We start from the raw sequence: 23,616 nt of genomic DNA, 5'->3' as shown, positions 1-23,616 counted from the left end.
CCAGCTTTATATGACATGCAGTTCAGGTAATGGACAGCATGGAGGGGATTGTAAGGAATACAGCACTCCTCTGCCTTACTGACATAGCTAGAGCGCACTGACCAGGTGTTTACGGTACAACGGTGGACCTAAGAGATTGTTTAGGCCACTTGTCATGGCATTTATTCATCATTCTAATGGACAGAACTGGAGTACACAATTCAAGCAGAATTTTCTACATTTGCTTTTCTCTTGCACCTTCACAAATTCCAATATATACTTTTTGAAAATCTGATTCTCCTTTCATCACATTTGTTTCTACTGGACTATATTTGAAAACAAACACTTTGTTTTCAGTAGTTCTTGTTTCCTAAGCACATGCTTTCTAACTTCTCTGTCCCTTTAAACTGAACTCTGAACCTTTCAGGCATTACGTAATACTTTTTTCCCTCATTGACATGATTGGTAACTGCTAATGTGAGAGGTAACTTGATGTATATGTATGTTTAACTCTGACATGATTGTAAAAAATGAATAAATCCAGATTTTGTTTATGAAAAACAGGTGTAACAGATCTCTGAAAGTAATTTACAGTAATTTAATGCTCTTTTGTATACATTTTGATAGTTTGAGTTTGTGAGAGTAAAATCAATATCTTTAAACATGTACTGTCAACCAGGGCATCTAATGATCAATTGAGTTAAACTGGACTTGTTAGAAATAGCGCTGTGGCAGTTATCAGCTGAACTGTATATAGCCATGATATAATTAAACTGTAAATGCACTATTTATAGAATAGTGTAGATTCAGAAAGATAGAAATTTCAAAAGGACAGTATTTATTAGAAATAGTATTGTTGTAATGTATAAGTAATACATCATTGCTGAATAAAAGTAATTTCTTTACAAAAAATAAAGAAAATCTTACTTCCCCAAACTTTTGAATTGTAGTTAGTACAAGCACAAAATGTAGTCCAAGATATTACATTCTCTGTGTGGTAAATTGTATGGTATAAGATATAATAATTATAACAACACAATTAGCCTAAATCTAATGTTTTTAACATAACTAAATCTAATTAACAATCAAATCTAATGTTTAATACACACATCCTGTTGGGGGTCTAGATGTGTCAATCAAAACACTGAAGTACAAAATTAGTGTTTCAGCCACACTTAAAAAAGTGACTGTCATTGCATTAGAAAACTAAACCTCAAGCCAAGTGGTTTGTAAAACAATATGTTCAATGTTCAAGAATCAGACAAAAAAGTATTTAGATACTACACCTGCCTTTATACACCCAACAATCAGGTTCAGTGGTTATTAGGAAATCCCAATTTTGAAACATAATTTGTTTGCAGACTCCATTTGATTCAGTACTTTGTATGTAATGTAAATAAATCCACACATCCATCCAAACACATTTTGCGAGGATATGCGGTCATGACAATGGAGAGCCGCTCCACTAGAGGGCGATACACTTTAAATCTCATTTGAAACAAACATTCTCGTGTGACGTAATCCTCTCTGTTTCAGTATGGCAGGCAGGCCCTCATCTAGAGATTTCTGTAAATAAAGACGATTTATACGGTGTATTCAGAACTAACAGTCGTGTGTATGTGTAGTGATCGACGATCGCTGGCCGTTAAGTGTTTCAGAGATCCTCTCATGGGATTGTCCGGGGAGACGGGCGCTCCGATAGTGTGATCTCGGGGGAGTACTGCGTGTTCCCTGCTGATGTGGACCGTGTTCGGTTGGAGCTTTACGCTTTCTCTGTTTACGAAACTCGTGAGCTCATCAGCGGTCCTTCTTCTGTATTTATGTTTGTATCGGGGGTGAGCGAAGTCAAGTCATTTGGTATGCGGCGGAAGCTGTTCTTTCTTCGTTTTTATATCATAATCAAACACTAAATTTATGTTGGTTTAACGGTAGGTGTTTTTCAGTTATAAGACTGTTTCTCAAAACCCAGTGAGATGTAAACACTGCTTTGATTTAACGGCATTTAATTTAATAGTTATATATTTTAAAGACATTACATTTTAAGTAGCTTTAACGTTGTTTGATAGTTTTTGTTAATTATTTCCAGTGTGGCTTCATTGTAGTTTGGTCGCTTTACATTAGTTTCTTCCCCCGGGTTTTTAGTTGTCCTGCTAACGTAGTTTCCACTATAGTAGAACATTGTATATTAGTTTTTTTAACACATAGTATCTGTCTTGATTCATCACGTAAATAGCCAGGACAGGTAATGAGATTATGTCAATCTAGATTAGAAGTTACCTTCATGTGCATCAGTCCAACTGCAAACAAATAAGAGGGTCAAAAGTAGTCTATATCTTCTCCCCAAATGAGATGCTCAATTATGGTGATTTATGTAATTGCAAACCTGTATGATGGACCCTTTTCACATTTCTACACTACAAGAAATCCGTAAAAAAAATATGACACAATGTACTTTATTAGGAATTTTCCATATTTATTTTATACAGGTGTTTTACCCATATTTTGAATTTTGCACTTCATTGCATTGTTAATGGAAATGTCTGTAAAATTACTGGACAATTACCAATGCATTTTCCTTTTCTTTTCTTTTTTTTATACATTGTAGGGTTCTCAAAAGCGGAAGTCTTCATAGTTTTTTGCGTTCCCATTTCCCCTAATAGCAGAAGAGAAAAAAAATCCATGATAGTGTTTCTATGACTTTCCAACACAGCCAAAAAATATTAAGAGATTAAAAACGTTGGTCAGAAAGAGAGAAGGATGTCACTCCCTTAGCCATTGTATTAGAAACACTCACACAGCAGTTAACCAGTTTTTAGTAATTTAATGCCAAGGTAATAAAACAAAGTATAGTGTTGTACATTACATTTCCTGTAATGTACAACACTAAAAAAAACATTGCTAGATTTACAATAATAGCTGTGGGAATGTGTCATCACAGTCTGTGAAAATGGTCCATTTTCTTTCATCTGTGGAACACAAAAGATATTTTAGAAAATGTCTCTGTGGCCCATACAATGTCAATGGGGTCCAAAACAGCAAATTTGACCCTATAGACCATTAATCAGGTTAGACACCATGTTGAATTTAACACGGTTGAAAACGAGACTGTGAGGAACAGACTTGCAGTCTTTACAATGGTCGTAGATCATGTAATTTTCACAACTCACAACCTTTAAAACTTTTTTATGGTGTTTTTTGTCTACTGAAAGTTTTTTTTTTCCCAGAAAGACTGTTGAACACACTGTACTTCTATCCTCACAGCCTCATTTTCATTCCTGTAAAAAAATTAAATATGGTGCTACCTTGACTAATATCTATTAAAGCCATATGCACATTTGAAATAGCATGAGTAAATGTTGACAGAATTGTCATTTTTGGGTGAACTATCCCTTTAAGACTATGATCTTTCACTAGGATATGACCTCACAATGAATGCCTTGTTTTGCTACATTCATCATCCCTTAATCAATAGATCAGAGATCCATCCGGCATGAAGGAATACTTACCATAAATTATTTTTCTCGTCTGATTATTTGAGAACAAAAAAGATTCTCACTGTCTCACACGTGACCTTAACCTCAGCCATGTACAGACTCGCCACTATTTTTGAAGAACTGAGTAAACTGGGAGAACAGATTAATCCGAGTGATTGAGATGAGCATTGATGCATGGTCTCAGCATTAATATCTATGCATGCAGTTATGGGACAGGTTCCAGCTTTATATGACATGCAGTTCAGGTAATGGACAGCATGGAGGGGATTGTAAGGAATACAGCACTCCTCTGCCTTACTGACATAGCTAGAGCGCACTGACCAGGTGTTTACGGTACAACGGTGGACCTAAGAGATTGTTTAGGCCACTTGTCATGGCATTTATTCATCATTCTAATGGACAGAACTGGAGTACACAATTCAAGCAGAATTTTCTACATTTGCTTTTCTCTTGCACCTTCACAAATTCCAATATATACTTTTTGAAAATCTGATTCTCCTTTCATCACATTTGTTTCTACTGGACTATATTTGAAAACAAACACTTTGTTTTCAGTAGTTCTTGTTTCCTAAGCACATGCTTTCTAACTTCTCTGTCCCTTTAAACTGAACTCTGAAACTTTCAGGCATTACGTAATACTTTTTTCCCTCATTGACATGATTGGTAACTGCTAATGTGAGAGGTAACTTGATGTATATGTATGTTTAACTCTGACATGATTGTAAAAAATGAATAAATCCAGATTTTGTTTATGAAAAACAGGTGTAACAGATCTCTGAAAGTAATTTACAGTAATTTAATGCTCTTTTGTATACATTTTGATAGTTTGAGTTTGTGAGAGTAAAATCAATATCTTTAAACATGTACTGTCAACCAGGGCATCTAATGATCAATTGAGTTAAACTGGACTTGTTAGAAATAGCGCTGTGGCAGTTATCAGCTGAACTGTATATAGCCATGATATAATTAAACTGTAAATGCACTATTTATAGAATAGTGTAGATTCAGAAAGATAGAAATTTCAAAAGGACAGTATTTATTAGAAATAGTATTGTTGTAATGTATAAGTAATACATCATTGCTGAATAAAAGTAATTTCTTTACAAAAAATAAAGAAAATCTTACTTCCCCAAACTTTTGAATTGTAGTTAGTACAAGCACAAAATGTAGTCCAAGATATTACATTCTCTGTGTGGTAAATTGTATGGTATAAGATATAATAATTATAACAACACAATTAGCCTAAATCTAATGTTTTTAACATAACTAAATCTAATTAACAATCAAATCTAATGTTTAATACACACATCCTGTTGGGGGTCTAGATGTGTCAATCAAAACACTGAAGTACAAAATTAGTGTTTCAGCCACACTTAAAAAAGTGACTGTCATTGCATTAGAAAACTAAACCTCAAGCCAAGTGGTTTGTAAAACAATATGTTCAATGTTCAAGAATCAGACAAAAAAGTATTTAGATACTACACCTGCCTTTATACACCCAACAATCAGGTTCAGTGGTTATTAGGAAATCCCAATTTTGAAACATAATTTGTTTGCAGACTCCATTTGATTCAGTACTTTGTATGTAATGTAAATAAATCCACACATCCATCCAAACACATTTTGCGAGGATATGCGGTCATGACAATGGAGAGCCGCTCCACTAGAGGGCGATACACTTTAAATCTCATTTGAAACAAACATTCTCGTGTGACGTAATCCTCTCTGTTTCAGTATGGCAGGCAGGCCCTCATCTAGAGATTTCTGTAAATAAAGACGATTTATACGGTGTATTCAGAACTAACAGTCGTGTGTATGTGTAGTGATCGACGATCGCTGGCCGTTAAGTGTTTCAGAGATCCTCTCATGGGATTGTCCGGGGAGACGGGCGCTCCGATAGTGTGATCTCGGGGGAGTACTGCGTGTTCCCTGCTGATGTGGACCGTGTTCGGTTGGAGCTTTACGCTTTCTCTGTTTACGAAACTCGTGAGCTCATCAGCGGTCCTTCTTCTGTATTTATGTTTGTATCGGGGGTGAGCGAAGTCAAGTCATTTGGTATGCGGCGGAAGCTGTTCTTTCTTCGTTTTTATATCATAATCAAACACTAAATTTATGTTGGTTTAACGGTAGGTGTTTTTCAGTTATAAGACTGTTTCTCAAAACCCAGTGAGATGTAAACACTGCTTTGATTTAACGGCATTTAATTTAATAGTTATATATTTTAAAGACATTACATTTTAAGTAGCTTTAACGTTGTTTGATAGTTTTTGTCAATTATTTCCAGTGTGGCTTCATTGTAGTTTGGTCGCTTTACATTAGTTTCTTCCCCCGGGTTTTTAGTTGTCCTGCTAACGTAGTTTCCACTATAGTAGAACATTGTATATTAGTTTTTTTAACACATCGTATCTGTCTTGATTCATCACGTAAATAGCCAGGACAGGTAATGAGATTATGTCAATCTAGATCAGAAGTTACCTTCAAATTACCCATCACTGTGTGTGTGTGTGTGTGTGTGTGTGTGTGTGTGTGTGTGTGTGTGTGCTCTCGTTCGTTCAGTGTTTATATGACGTTCAGGGTCTTCATTTTATTTTTCTCGTGTGTCTTTGTAGATACTTTGGATGTTTTACTGCTCTCAAGAAAGAAAATTTGCGCTATGAACCGGCAGTGAACGTCAGTTGTGTTACTTTATAAACGCATGTGCACCAGAGCGATGGAGGGTGACTGTAGGATCCCTATGGCATGTCTGAGACCCCGGATACTGGCCCTGCATGCTTTATTCTGGGGCTTAGTGTCCCTTAGGTGAGAACAATTACAGATTTTTATACAGATTTACCACAAGTGATTCTCTTCTAATGCAGAGTACTGCGAAACAAAGCTTTGATCATGTTCATTCATTCCATGTTTAAACTTTTTTTTTTCTCTAGAGTGTTTGGAGCAGCACTTCTTAGTGATGAGAAGGCAGCAGGTACTTAAAAAAATCAGGATTTCATCAAAGATTGTTCTTCTAAAGCATATCAAGTTCATAGTTGTAATTGTCCTTATGTTTTTCTTTTGTATTTGCAGTGACAAAGGCAGTGACAGCACCATGTTGGCAGCTGGAGGAGTTTGTGGTGGCTAAAGAGTGCAGTGCATGTGAAGGTTTGCAATCGGTGAGCGTATACACGCACACAACTGTTCAAAAGTTTGGGGTTAGTAAGATTTATTTAGCTTTTTAATAAAAAAAAAGTCTTGCTAACCGATGCCACATTTATTTATTTTTACAACAGTAGCATTGTGAAATATAACAATTTAAAATAGCTGTTTTCTATTTTAAAATGCAATTTATTCCTGTAATGGCAAAGCTGAATTTTCAGCAGCCATTACTCCAGTCTTCAGTGCCACATGATCCTTCAGAAATCATTCAAATGATTTCGGTTCTGATCTTAGGTTCCTAAGCAGAATATACTGAATTGGATAGGTACAGTCACGGTATATAAATATAGTGCTCGAAAGATTGTGATTGTTCCAGCGGAAGAGCGTTTCATTTTTGAGGATTCATTAAAAAGTTTCCTCTGCTTGGCTTGTAAACCCGCTGTAATTTTTACAGAAAACTATACCAGCCTGCAGCCAAACAGGATTTGTAGAAAAAATCAACTGCACTAAGTCTAACAGAGATGAATACAAGAGGTGAGTGGTTCTCCACCAAAAATATATGTCATGTTCTGTTCGGCTGACAGTAGCCATTTCTCCAACCATATACATTTATGCAATTTTTGCGATAGTGTATTGAGTCGTTTTGTTTTGTCACCATGTTCTAAACAGGTCATTTATTACATTTAATAAAAGTCACAGTAGCTTCCCCAATAGCTACAACTTAAATGTCTGTTTAGTGCTGCATTTACAGTACATGTTTAAATTCCACTTCTTTCCATGCATGTTAAGTTCACAGTTTGGATGGCAAAATAGCAAATGTTTTTCTGTCTTACAATATTACTAATCCAGCTGGTTAAAATTAAGAAAAATACACTAATTTAATTCACTCTTTCTCTTTGTTTTCCATTCAGCTGTCGCTCTACCAAAATGGAGGAACATCTCTTTTGGAAATTTGAGGGCGTGATGCTGGCTCTCACTGTTCTCTTTGCAATAATGGTGGTTGCTAGGCAACGCTCACTTGACCGCCAAGCCTCAGACAAGGTTCGGCGACAGATAGAATCTATTTAGTAGACCGGACTGTACTAAAAGTTAATTGGCCTGTGGCCTGGTGTTATAAACTCTCAGCAAAGGGCATAACCCCACAGTCCATGGAGGCTTCCAGACTTTATCACTGGTTTAATCTTACTGGACGCACAAGGACAAAGCTCTGAATGGGCACAATGTGCTCTTTCTCCCCAGACTGACATTACTTGTGGATGCTGCTTCTGTGCAGGATTTAACTAACTAGATGTGAATCTCAAGATCATCCCTTCAAATCAGCAAAAATTATGCAAGACAGGATTCTAGTCCCTATTTTGTAACAAAAGATGTACAGCTCTGCATATACCTGTTCTTTCAAATGCTGTGAAGGTGGTGTGTGTAGAACAAAATATGGGTGTGTGTGTTGCATGTTTTCAATCATCCAAAAGCACATCAAGTATTTTGTCAAGCTGAGAATGAACTGTATGTCTGTATGAAAGTCTTGAAAGAAGACAATTCTTCTTGAAAGAAGACATAATTTTGTGTTTCATTAGGATGGGTTTATGTTAGACGGTGAGTTTCAGTGAATATCAAAGTTTTGGGGTTTGTTCCTTTGGCTCCATTAATTTTAGAACATGCTACCATTCATGAAATCACAGATGTCTTTTTCCTGACTTTCTCCAAACTGACACACTCGTCCATCCATTAAAATTGATATGTTTCATCCAGGAACATTAAAGGGGTCATGAACTGCATTTTTTTTATTTATTTTTTTTATATAATGTTCTCTGAGATTAAATTATAATGTTAGAGTGATTTTACATAAACAACCAAACATAATTTATAAGTAACAGGCTATTTTCTATCCTGTTTTTGAGCCTCTCTGCAGAAAGGTCTGTATTTATAAGCGGGGCACATTCAAGATGAGCAAGTAAACACCCACTGCTGTGATTGGCTAACAATTTTGCTTATTAAAATAACAGATGGACGCTGCTGTGACGTACTCTGAAAACAACATGGGTCGTTTGGGTTTAAAAAGTATAAATACTCAGTATATATCTAACGGTCCGGAACAGACGTGGTAAAAGCATGTTTACTCACACTTCTGTGTTACGACATTACTGATGGATCCACTATAGTCAGGCATCATCGTTTACTTTCAGTCTCTCTGAAAAGCCTGCAGCATACTGTCTTGTTTAAAAAATAAATCCGTAGCAAAGTCAAGCAAACAACCAGTGTTTCACTGACGCGATCTGGAGCTCTTTGCTAATTTTACCCTGTTTACACCGGACGCGAGCAGCGCAACGTGACTATAGACAACAGAACCCATTATAATCTGCGATTCTGTCTACACTGGATGCGGCACGGCACGGATTGACGCAACAAACCCCTGACAGTAAACTGATGTCCCGCTCTATTTCTGACATACAAACATTCGCGCCGCTTCTGACCTGAAAGAGAAATTGATTCGCGACATGACGCAACAACGCTCACGTCCGATCTAGATACGGTGTTAGGATCACAAGGAAGGCAATTCAAATAATATTTTTCACAACTTACATTACACAGTGTCTTGTAAACTTGTAATGTCATATGTATGGTACTGTTGGAGTAATTCTGTGTTTGCATCTGTCTAGTATTTCCTCTCCTCATACAAGCGTGTATCAGTGGGTGGGGCTAAAGAGGCAGTGATGTAGAAGCAGGCGTTGATCTTCTGCGGAGGCGGTGCTTAGACACACTATTACGTCATAAAGTGGCACATTCCAAAATGAGTCGTTTTCTGGGTTTGGTTTCAATAACTTTGGCTAAAAACCTTTGGTTTTTAAACTAACGAGAAAGTTTCGAGTTTTGAAACTTACAGGATGATTTTTATAGTACCATTGACCTGTTCTATGTCAAAAGATCAAGGGAAATTTGATTTCTCAGTTCATGACCCCTTTAATGGTAATTTAATTAATCTTTTATGTGCAGTTGCTGTTTGTTAAATGCTTATTTTCAGTAGGCTTATATACTTTTTTAGTGTTTTTGGCACATTCTTTAGAGACTTATAGGAGCCCTTTATTAAAGTTTTATTTATTTATTTTTTTTTCATGGTGTGAATTTACTTTCAGTCTTTGCCCTCATGAGTGAAATCTGACTTGTTTGCTAATAAAAAAAATAAATAAAAATGAATCTGTAGCAAAGTAAAGCAAACAAACAGTGTTTCACTGACACAATCTGGAGCTCTTTGCTAATTTTACCATGTTTACACCAGACGCGAGAGGCGCAACACGACTATAGACAACAGAACCCATTATAATCTGCGATTCTGTCTACACTGGATGCGGCACGGCACGGATTGACGCAACAAACCCCTGACAGTAAACTGATGTCCCGCTCTATTTCTGACATACAAACATTCGCGCCGCTTCTGACCTGAAAGAGAAATTGATTCGCGACATGACGCAACAACGCTCACGTCCGATCTAGATACGGTGTTAGGATCACAAGGAAGGCAATTCAAATAATATTTTTCACAACTTACATTACACAGTGTCTTGTAAACTTGTAATGTCATATGTATGGTACTGTTGGAGTAATTCTGTGTTTGCATCTGTCTAGTATTTCCTCTCCTCATACAAGCGTGTATCAGTGGGTGGGGCTAAAGAGGCAGTGATGTAGAAGCAGGCGTTGATCTTCTGCGGAGGCGGTGCTTAGACACACTATTACGTCATAAAGTGGCACATTCCAAAATGAGTCGTTTTCTGGGTTTGGTTTCAATAACTTTGGCTAAAAACCTTTGGTTTTTAAACTAACGAGAAAGTTTCGAGTTTTGAAACTTACAGGATGATTTTTATAGTACCATTGACCTGTTCTATGTCAAAAGATCAAGGGAAATTTGATTTCTCAGTTCATGACCCCTTTAATGGTAATTTAATTAATCTTTTATGTGCAGTTGCTGTTTGTTAAATCCTTATTTTCAGTAGGCTTATATACTTTTTTAGTGTTTTTGGCACATTCTTTAGAGACTTATAGGAGCCCTTTATTAAAGTTTTATTTTTTTTATTTTTTTTCATTCATGGTGTGAATTTACTTTCAGTCTTTGCCCTCATGAGTGAAAAGGAATATTTTATATTGAACAAACGTCTTTGTTCATAATGTCAGTCTCAAAAATACCAGCTCTGTACTCATATGAGTACTGATATATGCAAGACTGCATTGTAGTGTATGTTAAAGCTGCTTGACTTGAAATGAAGAGGATAAGATGTGTTGTACATTTTTTTTTACATTTTTATTTTATTACATTTTTTAAGCACTTCACAGCAAAATTCAATATTGCATATGCTTCTCATTTATTGAAGGTGATAGTGATACTTTGTGCTATCATCTTCAGAAAGACTTTACTCTCCTGGTTTTGGGTACAGAGGTACATTTCTAACTTTTCCCCACACATTTATTTACATTATGATTGGTTTGACAGAATAATGGTTAAGAAGGAAGCCATGTGAATTTGATCAAGCTTAGTCCCATAGCTGATTTTAATGATCTACCTGAAATGTAAAAGGTGTATTTTTATGAAAGATAAGTGACATTTCCTGTCCTCTTATGATAATGAACTAAGGAATAAATTGGAAAAAGAAATTGTCTGCCTTAGTTTTTCTATTGTCACATGATTCTATTATGATGGAATATTATGTATTGTGTGATGAAAGTAAAAAAAGAGAGGTCACAAACTCCATAAAAAGAAATGAGTGCACTTTGATCCTTTTGAGCAGGAGCAGATGTGGCCATGCTGAGAATATGTCATAGCAGAACATATCTTTGCTGTGTTACACTGTGGAGAGGAAGAAAAGGACAAATGGTAAGAAATACTTATCAACTGCACACCTCATGTTTTTGCTCAAGTTTACAGATTGACTTGAACCCAGTTTCCTACCCTGCAAAACCCTATAGGGACTTGGAATTGTATAATTAGATTTAAAAAAAAAAAAAGTTTAAGCACTTAAAGTAAAGAATTTGCAGTCAAAGTGTTCAACCTCTACTACAAGCCATTTTTTATTTATTTATTTATTTATTTATTTTTTGTAGTCTACCTTTTTAAAGGAAAAGTTCACCCAGAAATGAAAATGTTTTGTATTCAAGTTCCAAAGCTGTATGAATTAATTTCTTCTGTTGAATACAAAAGATGGTATTTTAAAGAATGTTGCTAACCAAACAGTTGCAGGTTGACATCCTAAGTATTTTTCCATACTATGGAAGTAAGTGGCTGCAAGCAACTGTGGATACAAACATTGTTCAAAATATCTTTTTTTTTCTCTGTTGAACAGAACAAAGAATCTCATACACGTTTGAAACAGAGGGTGATGACACAAGTTATTATTTTTTGAGTGAACTAGGCCTATCCCTTTAATTCCAACATTTTGCTTGAGTTATAGGCTATGACTTTCATGCAGATTATACACGACAGTCGTGTTTGTACCAGTATACAGACTAATAATAAGCAAAAATGAAGTACCAGAACTGTTATCCTCCTCCTTTTCAGACGTCTGCATACGCCTGGAAGACGGTTGAACTTTCTCTTCAAAATGGGCACGAGCTGTCTTTGAAGGTTTTCTTTATATTCTGTCACAGCTCTTGTCTGTAATAAACAGTAAGTTTTCCGATTATCCAACGATCTGTAGAATAAAATGCACTCGCGCAATATTTCAACTCACCGCTTCTGTCGCGTCGTCAGTGAACGGTCTGGACGGCTCGTAGTCTGGCGGTCTTGAATCCACGCCACTGAGTTTAGAATAAATGTATACAGCACAGTGAAGCGCTACGAGAAGTATAGATAAATTTGACATTATATTTGTATTATAGTCACGTAGGAGTGCTTCTAGTAGCGAGGGGTCCGGCACGAGTTTTCACGCAAAGACTTGTGGAACTTAATAGGTACCTGCTTCTGCGTCACATGAGGTGATTGATCACCCCTGCTGATCGACTGAAGAGCGGGATGATGAGATTTTCCAGGATTTATCAAGGCCATTATATGTAGATTTCCCTTCCCTTTGCGACATTTACTTGAATTTATGTAATGGTGATTGATGGCCACATTATAACCCGTGGACAGATCTCGCAGTAGCCTAATCCTCTTTGTTTCAAAAGCCTCGTTCAAAAGAGGATTTAAGAAGCAGAATGAGTCTGGATCTAGAACCGGGCTTTTCAACCAGGGATCTGCTTGCATTATGTAGGCTAATGTAGTTCTTCTTATTGTAAAGCGTTTCTGACAAAATGTATATCTTTGTTAAAATATACATATATAATTAAAGTATCAATAATTTTTACATATAGCTACGTTTCAGTATAACCACAAAAGTTATCTTACAAGTTAAACAGACGCTCGCTAAGTAACCATAGCAACTGTACGCTGCTCGAGCGCTTTCCGATCGGTATCGGACTGTAAAACATAAAAAAAAATAGCATTGTCACTGCATTATAACAAATATAATCACAAAACTCTAACCAAACAGTTGCAGGTTGACATCCTAAGTATTTTTCCATACTATGGAAGTAAGTGGCTGCAAGCAACTGTGGATACAAACATTGTTCAAAATATCTTTTTTTTTCTCTGTTGAACAGAACAAAGAATCTCATACACGTTTGAAACAGAGGGTGATGACACAAGTTATTATTTTTTGAGTGAACTAGGCCTATCCCTTTAATTCCAAAATTTTGCTTGAGTTATAGGCTATGACTTTCATGCAGATTATACACGACAGTCGTGTTTGTACCAGTATACAGACTAATAATAAGCAAAAATGAAGTACCAGAACTGTTATCCTCCTCCTTTTCAGACGTCTGCATACGCCTGGAAGACGGTTGAACTTTCTCTTCAAAATGGGCACGAGCTGTCTTTGAAGGTTTTCTTTATATTCTGTCACAGCTCTTGTCTGTAATAAACAGTAAGTTTTCCGATTATCCAACGATCTGTAGAATAAAATGCACTCGCGCAATATTTCAACTCACCGCTTCTGTCGCGTCGTCAGTGAACGGTCTGGACGGCTCGTAGTCTGGCGGTCTTGAATCCACGCCACTGATTTTAGAATAAATGTATACAGCACAGTGAAGCGCTACGAGAAGTATAGATAAATTTGACATTATATTTGTATTATAGTCACGTAGGAGTGCTTCTAGTAGCGAGGGGTCCGGCACGAGTTTTCACGCAAAGACTTGTGGAACTTAATAGGTACCTGCTTCTGCGTCACATGAGGTGATTGATCACCCCTGCTGATCGACTGAAGAGCGGGATGATGAGATTTTCCAGGATTTATCAAGGCCATTATATGTAGATTTCCCTTCCCTTTGCGACATTTACTTGAATTTATGTAATGGTGATTGATGGCCACATTATAACCCGTGGACAGATCTCGCAGTAGCCTAATCCTCTTTGTTTCAAAAGCCTCGTTCAAAAGAGGATTTAAGAAGCAGAATGAGTCTGGATCTAGAACCGGGCTTTTCAACCAGGGATCTGCTTGCATTATGTAGGCTAATGTAGTTCTTCTTATTGTAAAGCGTTTCTGACAAAATGTATATCTTTGTTAAAATATACATATATAATTAAAGTATCAATAATTTTTACATATAGCTACGTTTCAGTATAACCACAAAAGTTATCTTACAAGTTAAACAGACGCTCGCTAAGTAACCATAGCAACTGTACGCTGCTCGAGCGCTTTCCGATCGGTATCGGACTGTAAAACATAAAAAAAATAGCATTGTCACTGCATTATAACAAATATAATCACAAAACTCTGTCGATTTTAAAACTTAAGATGAATTTTGGATGCGCGAGAAGAACCTCAACAGATCGCGCACCATTTACTGACAGTTAAACCACTGAAAGCCTTAATTATAAGACTCTATAGAATCCAATGATTAATGATTATTCAAATCGGTATTTTAGTTGTTGATCATGACACTTGTTCTGTTCATCATCATTGATCGCACCCATTATGCCTGTAATAATACGCCTCAGTTCAGATCTTGTTCTAACAGTTATACGGTTTTAGTTAAATTATAAACGCACAGACAATGTATACATACTTTTCATTTAGAGAATATTCAGAACGAATGAGTTTTAAATACATTTCATTAACTTAAAATAAACACGTTTAATCATTTAAACATGTAGTGTAGCCTAAGTTATGTAGTAGGCTACAGGTTACGAACAATAGAGCAGTATCAATACATCACCCATGTAATTTCACGCATAGAATTAAACCGTTAAATAGATGAGGTGTCCCAAGCATTTCTGTCACGAGTTTCTAAACACAGTGCCTGAGAGAGCTCCATCAGTAGCAGCGCAAGAAGAAAGTATTGCAGGCTGTTCCTCGCATACAATCACACAGTCGCCCGATGCGCGGTCCGTGCTTCAATGCGCAGCGCTCCCCCACATCACACTAAGAAACATGGTGCATCGCATTAGATATTTTTCTAGTCAACCTCTTTTACTTGATGATAAACGCTATTTCAAAGGGAAAAATAGGAGGAATGTCTTTACCCTGGGAATGACGCTAGCTTTTTTCTCCACAGATATCCGATTGTCCTGATCTCCATCCAAAAGTTCATCGAGCGCCTCAGCCTAAACACAAACGGCGAGAAAGCAAGTCCGAAGATATATAGATTAGAAAAATAATTATTTAAAGATACGTTTCTGAGATAGTCTGATAAGTAAATCGTTGATATTGTGAAAATCATAGTTGCATCAAATTTCACGCGACTTTCATAGTGACGAACATATAGCTTCACTTAAAATGCCTGAACCCATTCACGTGAACTCAGTCCTGATGTTTTATTTATTTATTTATTTTTGCTCGTCACATACTGTTTTTCTGATGTTGCTGAAACTTTTTTTTTCATCAACAGGTTGAAAATGTATTTGTTGAGCTATGCCATATGACACTCTCAATTAATCTCTTACCAGGTCTCTTTTGATGAACTGCTCGTCTTGTGCGGTCACTCGGTTGTCCAGTGACATCTGACCCCTGCAGACGCACAGTAGCGAGAGGAAAACGCTCAGGTAAACCGCCGCGCGGACGCTGTCCATGGTGCTGAATGCTTTGGCGTTAGTAAGGTAAAGCTGAGAATTTAATATGCAAAATCCTTTTTATTACTATTTTCTGTTCTAGTGATACCAGCGTTGAAAGTTTTTCTCGGCTCTTGTTGCCGCTTTCTATTGCTTCACTGGGTTGCTGGGAAACTTTCTCTATTTATACAATGTTCCTGCTACCTGATGTATTCACGTAACGTCACTACACCCGTATTCAGTTGGCTGCTTTTTTAAGAACCAGCTGGGAGTCAGTTTGAACCAAAGATGATATCGCTTTGACATCCGTGCAATTTAAATCCGCTGAAAATTTGTATAATTTATTTATGCAATTGTTTGATTGTTTGACATGACTCTTAAATTAAAAATAACAAATAACACAAAGAGTTTTTCTTTTTCTTTTTGCAAGAATAACATAGAAGAACTGTTTTAGGTTCCTTGAAAAAACTTTCAGTGAACAATTCTTAAAATAAACGTTTTTATCATCTCGATAAAATTTTTTCACTATAAATTGCCATTTTTAAGACCATTTTAAGAGTGTAGAGTGAATTTACGTAAACTGGGCAACCTTGTGACATTATTAAGATGCCCAAAATGGGTCCCAAATTACCTGTCTTTATATTCCATTCTCACTATTTTAAAAAATGCATGACTCCATAAGCATGTCTTTCATTCTAAAAGTCAGTCTTAGCATTTTCTCTGTTTATTGTTGTATCAAAAGTTCTGTGAACCTCTAACAATAGTGAGTACAATAGCTAGAATCGACAACAGTAAATGTGTGCAATAAAAACATGAGCATTAATGAAAGGGTTTTTGATGAAAGGTTTTATGAATCACCTCTTTGAGTGGGCAGTCAATTCCACTGATGTCAGGAAGGTTACACACCTCTAATTGGCAACGGCTGTTCACCAATATATTCAACATGTATATATTTATATATATATATATATATATATATATATATAAAACAGTCATTGCTTTGTGACCTACATTTCACAGTGCTGATGAAGATGTCATCAGATATGTTGTTATTCATTGAATATCTGCTGTATGTCTATGACCTATATCTCATCTGTCAAAGCTCTTTAGAATAAAAATTGATCAATTTTCATCCAACAATGCCTTGTTCTGACCTTTGTATGCCAAAGTTTACTCAAAAAGTGTGAAATGTTCTGTGTTTGACAACACTGTTTGTTTTTTCCGAGTAGGGATGCAGTATGTGAGTATTTTGGCATCTTGAATGGAGAGAATGTTTAGAACTGTAAAAAGTGATGTGAAAAAATGACAGAAGAGTTATTATGCAACATCACAAGCTTAGATGTTTAAATGTGATGTCAAAAGAAACAGAATGCATCTTATATTTTAAACTTTCTCTGAATCTTTTATCTCTTACATTGACTGTGTAATTCTTTTATTAAATGTAGTCTTGCCTTTTGTCCGTTTATTATTTTAAATCTCTTTTAAAATAATTACCTGGCAAATATGAACTGAAGGATCAAGCATAGCTAATAATTACACCAAAACAGAAATATGGTGCAAAAATTATAGGTAATTTTTTTATCTCACAGTTCATTTCTAAGTATTCTAAGAATTCTCCTAATTCATTCTCATTATTTCACTCTGGGTGTTTTTCCCATAACGTCCTGAGCAGACCATGACAGGATGAAGACAGCTTCTCGACAATGTCTTACATTCTGATTAGGTGCGGTCAGATGTCTGACATTTTCACCACCTCACTGTGTCTCATTTCTCTCCTCTGAAGGAGTCACTCATCTTCTCAACAGCTCGTAATTAAAGCTCCGCTCTACTCATGCCAAAGCTCACATTCTTGTGAAAACGGCAGAGAGGGAGCCATTAAAGGAAAGGTATATGTATTTATTTAAGTGTGAACATAAGTGGCTCATCCATACCAGATCTTCAAGACATCTATACCACTAGTGTATAATGAATGTATCTACACTTAGTCAAGAGTTCAATTTTTTTCAGTTCTGTCACCTTTAATAATTAATGAAAATTTGCAGACAATTTACATACCCTTAGGCCAGATGAGTTTGAGTTTGTTTCTTCATAAGAACCAATTTGGAGAAAAATAGCATTACATTATTTGCTTACCAATGGATCATCTGCAGTGAATGGGTGCCGTCAGAATAAGAGTCCAAACCGCTGATAAAATCATCATAATAACCGACAAGTAATCCTCATGACTTCAATTAACATCTTGTGAAGCGAAAAGCTATTTGTAAGAAACAAATCCCTTATTAGGGTGTTTTTATTTAATATTGCTTCCTCCAGTGAAAAAGACATCTTGTCAGAATCAGGGGAGAAATATGCACAGGTCAAGCACTGTTTATAAACAAAAACAGTCCACAACAGTTCTAAACAAATATGTTGGTGGATTTTGATGTGAAAAGACAACAGGGGATGGACTTTTTCACTGGAGGTAGCATTATTATGGATCATGAACTGGATTTGATTATTACAAACACACAGCTTTTAACTTCACAAGACATTAATTGATTACTTGTGGATTATTGTGATGATTTTATCAGCAGTTTGGACTCTCATTCTGATGGCACCCATTCACTGCAGAGGATCCATTGGTGAGCAAGTGCTGTAATGATACATTTCTCCAAATCTGCTTTGATGAAGCAATAAGTTCATCTACATCTCGGATGGCCTTCGGGTGAGTACAGTTTAAGCAAATGATCAATTTTGGTGGAACTATTCTTTTAACAGAGCTAAGACTACTTTTATCTTTCATCTTTAACCTCCCACAGAAATTAGCCTTTTGATGTATATGGTTAATATACATATAAACACATACAATAAAATGGCATTAAAATCCATTCACTTGCTCTCTATATGTGATGTGATTTCAGAAAGGTAAAAAAAATTAACATTCAACAGTATCATCAGTTTAAAAGGTGTCCAAGTATCCAAGTGAAAACAGTCCAAGTATCAACATCAGGATAAAACTGATATTTACTGTAATTAACACAAATTACAGCTGATCTTTTAAATACCTGATACAATGTGGTCCTTCATTGAGAGAAGTTTGTGTGTGTATGCGCGCGTGTTCATGTGTGTGCGCTGATTGTTTGCTCCTTGCATTATTCAGCAGTGCTGGATCTGCCACAGATCCACATCTCTGGATTGTCAGGCCATTATTCAACCATTCACCTGGTTAGCACAGTAACCTTGTGGAGCACACAGAGTCAGGTTTATACAAAATGTATGACCTGATGCATCTGGAATCTAATGGAAGACCTTACCCAGAAGATGCATGTTCTCTGACGTCACAAATCAGTCCATGAATGTGAATGCCACTATTGTACACAAACATGTGCATCCCGTATTTGCCATTCAGAAACAACCATAGATAATGTCAAGGGTCCTAATTGCTCATTCTTGAGTTTGTGTGTGTATTTTGTGTCAGCAAGAGCTATTTTCCTGTATACAAAATCAGTAAATCTTTAATTTAAAGACCTAGGAAATGTATTGTGTTAATCAAACTAAAAGGTAAAATCCTGTCAATTCCTTCAAATAGTTTTTCACTGGCAAAACTATATAGATATTTGTCTGTAAATATGCATGCATGAACTGATAGCCTTGTCACTGGGGCAGTACCCTTAAAGGAACAACTTTGTTCCTTATCTACTGCTAAAAATTGCATAATAGTACCTTATAGTAGTAATATGTACCCTTAAGGTACCTTTTGGTGATAAATGAGGTACAAAGATGTCCATTTAAAGTGATAGTCTGCCCAAAAATGAAAATTCTGTCATCCTTAACTCATCATTCCAAACCTATATGACTTTCTTCAGTGGGACATAAACCAAACCGTTTCAGTTCCCACTGACGTCCATTGTATTTTTCATCAATGGAAGTCAATAGGAACCAAAACTGTTCATTCTTTATAGTATGTTTAATTTTTGGGTGAACTGTCTGTTTTAGGTTACTGATAAGCTGCTGTAACCCTAAAAGTATAATTTTTGCATATTTTTTCTGTTTCATACTAAAAAAAGAACCTTCAGACCAGAGCTTCAAATTAGCTTAGAGTAAACCTGTCAAGATCACACTTTTAACTAATTTGGTGCAAACATTTCTGACACTGATGATCTGATATAATCAAATATGACATGCCAAGAAAGCGTCCTGAGAGAAGTCACATAATAATTTTGCCATCAAATGATTTGAATCACAATGTAAACACCATCACAGAACCCATTAAATAGATTCAACTGACAGACAGACTGACAGTTTTTAAAGGCGGGATGTGAAGAATGCATTGTGACATCATCATTTGAAGTGATACATTGTAACTGTGGCTAAGTCTCGCCAGCTGTTTGCTTGCATTGATCAATTACTGTGGCAAATAACATTTCTGATTCTGTTGGCTCCTGATGGCTTTGGTGTGTTTAGAACAAAACTGAAAGTGATCTGACTGTGCACGATGAGAGATGAAGAAAAACTCGCCTCATCTCTCCTTTTCTGTGCCGTCCTCAATTGGTCTTTACCTTATGATTGTCAAAACTGATATGAAAGTGTTGATATGGAAACACAATGGGGCAGGAAAACAGAGAACATGACTGAAATGAATCATTACTGGAGCATGACCATGAGTGCGGATGATCAGTTATACTGGATGAAACATCAGAATGGCTGTATAAACCCACCGATTCACAAATTAAATTTAAAAAAGTAACATGACAGAGATTAAAAAAGGACTTTATTAGATATTTGTAGATAACTGAGTTTAAATACAGGTTTCTAATAAATGATAGTGAAGTTAAAGACTCACAGAACCTGTTTTCTCAGTTTAAGACCAACCTCACTACACTGTGATTTAATGATTCAATGATTTAATATAATCAACCTTACTACAATAGGTTACACCAACGAAAGCCATTTTCACAGACAAGTCAGGCATAAAAAGCTCCTTAAAAGTAGCTTTTGTTAATCTGGTTCTTATTCATCACAGTCGTGTCTCTTTACTGACACTGATTGGCCTGGATGCATGAAATTGGTTTACTAACTGACACTGATTCAAATCAAAGACATTGAGGTTTGTTTGTTACATCAGGTACTGCTTGTTTAGGTATTTTATTTTTCACTCATTCTATTTGAATTGGTGAATAGCACATACTGTACATCACTCTAGATCAGTGTTTCTCAACCCTGGTCCTGAGCACCCCCCAACACTGCACATTTTGTATGTCTCCCTTATCTGACACCCATTTCAGGTCCTGGAGTTTCTTTTAATGAGCTAATGAGTTGAATCAGGTGTGTTTGATTAGGGAGACACACAAAATGTGCAGTGTTGGGGGGCGCTCAGGACCAGGGTTGAGAAACACTGCTCTAGATAATGCTGTTGTGTCTGTGGTATGCAGATTGTGTTTGTTGTTAAGTTGTTTGGTTTGATTTTTTCATTTAAATGCACCTTTATGTTTATGCTGTTGATGTACCTAAGCTGACTGAAAATGCTATATGAATTTTTTGTTGTTGCTATTATTATTAAGAGTTAGTCAACTGCATGATGCAACTGATCATGTGATTTCGACATGGTGGCACCCATTAGGAGATGATTTCTGTCTCTAGACTGACGTATCTGGAGTTTTCATCTCATGTGATTGTCATTTTAAGCATATTTCAACAATGAGCAACTTTTTTGCGATTTATAATTTTGTGCACGACCTGAAAAGTCATGTTTGGTGAGCAAGTCAGAGAACCCTGCTGAAGAAGAAAAAAACAGTAGAAACCCTCATAGACTTTATAATGGTTTTAATAGTTAAAATGGCAATTGCATTGGTGTTAATGGAAGCTGTAATGGTCCCTGTGGGTCTGTACTGGTAATGTGTTGCCTTCTATTGGAGACATGTTAAAACCACTAAAATAAAATGGAATATGGCCCAAAACACTACAGGCAATGGTTTTAATGGTTAACAGTTGATGGTTTGTAATGTTTGTAATGGGATTTGTAGTGGAAAGCATGTTTTGGGTTTTTTTCAGCAGGGAAAAGACTGCAAATTTATCTGAACAATTGTAGTCTGGTACCCTGTCTGAAAGTCAGTCTGACCTATTCCTCATTCCTTATCCTTTAAGAGCCAGTCTTTAAAAAGAGAACATATCGGCTAACTAAAACGTCAGATTCAGCCAGTGAGAATTTCCGGAGCAGAACTGGCTCCCTTTATCGGAAGCACATCTCAGAGAGCTGCTTTAAAATGAGCAGTACAGAACATAAACTGTCTGAAGAGTTCTGATAAGAATCCATTTTAGATATCGCCTGTCGTCATCAGCGCTGAGCCAAGTTACAATGTTTCTGACCTTACTCTGTTTGTTTATAAACACCCCCAGATGCCTCTTGTCTGTGTTTTCTCCCACTGACCTATTGACTCTTCTTCTGCAGGCTTTATAGCAGAATAACAGCTAAATCATGAATATTTTACAGATTGTTGCTGAATTGGGCTGCCGCATGTACAGGCTGCATGAGATTTTTTCTCCTGTTTTAATTATCTGATTGACACCCACTGTCAGCAGTTAAATGAATAAGTGCAGAGAAGAGGCCGGAAGTTAATGTGTGCTGTTGATACAGAAGGGCTATTCCTGACACATTTGCTTTGAATTAGGTAATGCTGACTAACCACTGACTATCTTTAAGAATGTGACCCAGAATTGTGTTTGTCTCCTTACTGATGAAGGCATGAATGTATGGCTTTGAATACAGAACAACCTGACTGCATCTGAAAAATTATAGCAGGTTTAAAAGACATAATATCCTGAATCATGAATAATAACTTTTTTTTCCAGCATGTTTTGTATCATCTGTGTGATCTCAGTCATTAGGGAAATTAAGACAGCAGTGTATTACTTGAAAAAATATTTATTCAGTGTAGGTAACAACACATAAAAAAGCTCATCTGGTTCACAAATTCATGTGCATTTTGGTGCAAATCACCATCCTTATTTGTAAAAAAAAAAAAAAAAAAATTAATGATAAATTCAAACAAAATAAAAAATGTGCTCATTATCTTGGATTACTGAAGAAAAGGTGAGGCTTAGAAGTGCAGTGGCGAAGAAAGTGCCTACATGTAATATCTGCAAGAGGTCATGATGTTTTAAATGACTAGAAAAGCTCAATCTAATTGTAAAACTTTAGAGTGTTTCTACAGTTTCCCAAACATAACATGAATCCAGGTTCGTATGTGTAAAGATTTGGTTTAAGATAAAATTGACATATTAAAATTGTATATTATGTAACAATGATGTCTGATTTGCCTGTTTCTCAATTACATCTTTGACACATTTATTTTTGCCATGGCAATCAAAGTATGTGCACATTATAGATAAAAATAAGCTTAAACTGACAAAGTCTCATAAAAGAGACAAATCTATTAAAATTCCTTAGATTTTTTGCCAAAAAAAAACAAACATTATTTTATATGGCAGTGGACAGCCAGCACATCTGTTCAATTTAAAAAAAGAGAAGTATCTTGTTTTTCTCAGTTTCTTTGTTATTCGGGCTCCTCAACTCACCTCCTGTGAGTCACAACCTGAAAGAATACCCACAAAAGAACCTGTCATTTAGTTTATCCCCATTTCACATTCATATTCCATTCCACTGATCCAGCCTATGAGACCTCTGACCTCTGTGCACCTGTTTTGTGGTGACAAAGAATAGCAAACAATGTGTCTTTTCATTTACAGCTTGCAAGCCGTGTGTTGTCATGATTTGTCATGGATCCGCTGCTGTTTTTGCTTGAGCTCTTTGAGTGTGTGTGTGCATGAGCATGTGTGTGTCTGCATGTACTGGATGTCCACGTGTCTTTCGTTCAGGTTATCTGTCCATCTGCTCTTCTTCTTCGTGAACTTCTAGAATAATTGGAGAAACAGAAAGCCACTGAGTCTAAAATATTAAAAGATGTT

At 36.3% G+C, this 23,616-nt stretch overlaps 2 protein-coding genes across 9 annotated transcripts; one reads left to right on the top strand and one right to left on the bottom strand.

The window, feature by feature from the left end:
• The first annotated feature begins 1,525 nt into the window (after window positions 1-1,525).
• LOC107731414 (protein JTB-like) lies at window positions 1,526-8,452 on the top strand. 8 transcript variants are annotated; one of them, XM_016542521.1, is made up of 6 exons: window positions 1,526-1,547; window positions 6,083-6,272; window positions 6,398-6,438; window positions 6,531-6,622; window positions 7,060-7,139; window positions 7,517-8,452. In XM_016542521.1, the coding sequence occupies exons 2-6, from the start codon at window positions 6,169-6,171 to the stop codon at window positions 7,671-7,673; spliced, it is 474 nt and encodes a 157-aa protein (XP_016398007.1). In that variant the 5' UTR covers window positions 1,526-1,547; window positions 6,083-6,168; the 3' UTR covers window positions 7,674-8,452. The 8 variants fall into 8 exon arrangements, with proteins under 8 accessions (XP_016398007.1, XP_016397978.1, XP_016398024.1 ...); XM_016542492.1 differs by lacking the exon at window positions 1,526-1,547 and adding an exon at window positions 5,180-5,506; XM_016542538.1 differs by lacking the exon at window positions 1,526-1,547 and adding an exon at window positions 5,180-5,528 and having other exon boundaries at window positions 6,537-6,622.
• A 6,486-nt stretch (window positions 8,453-14,938) lies between these two features.
• LOC107731457 (cocaine- and amphetamine-regulated transcript protein-like) lies at window positions 14,939-15,693 on the bottom strand. The gene is made up of 3 exons (XM_016542550.1): window positions 15,568-15,693; window positions 15,148-15,228; window positions 14,939-15,046 (listed from the first exon to the last, which is right to left on the bottom strand). Exons 1-3 carry the CDS (start codon window positions 15,691-15,693, stop codon window positions 14,939-14,941), a joined length of 315 nt encoding a protein of 104 aa, XP_016398036.1.
• Between the last annotated feature and the right edge of the window lie 7,923 nt (window positions 15,694-23,616).

This window comes from Sinocyclocheilus rhinocerous, unplaced genomic scaffold, assembly GCF_001515625.1.
Source record: "Sinocyclocheilus rhinocerous isolate Xijiao unplaced genomic scaffold, SAMN03320098_v1.1 scaffold193, whole genome shotgun sequence".
In the NCBI taxonomy this organism is placed as follows: Eukaryota; Metazoa; Chordata; class Actinopteri; order Cypriniformes; family Cyprinidae; genus Sinocyclocheilus; species Sinocyclocheilus rhinocerous.
Note: the sequence above shows the minus strand (reverse complement) of the source record. Positions and strands in the feature narration are given on the sequence as shown.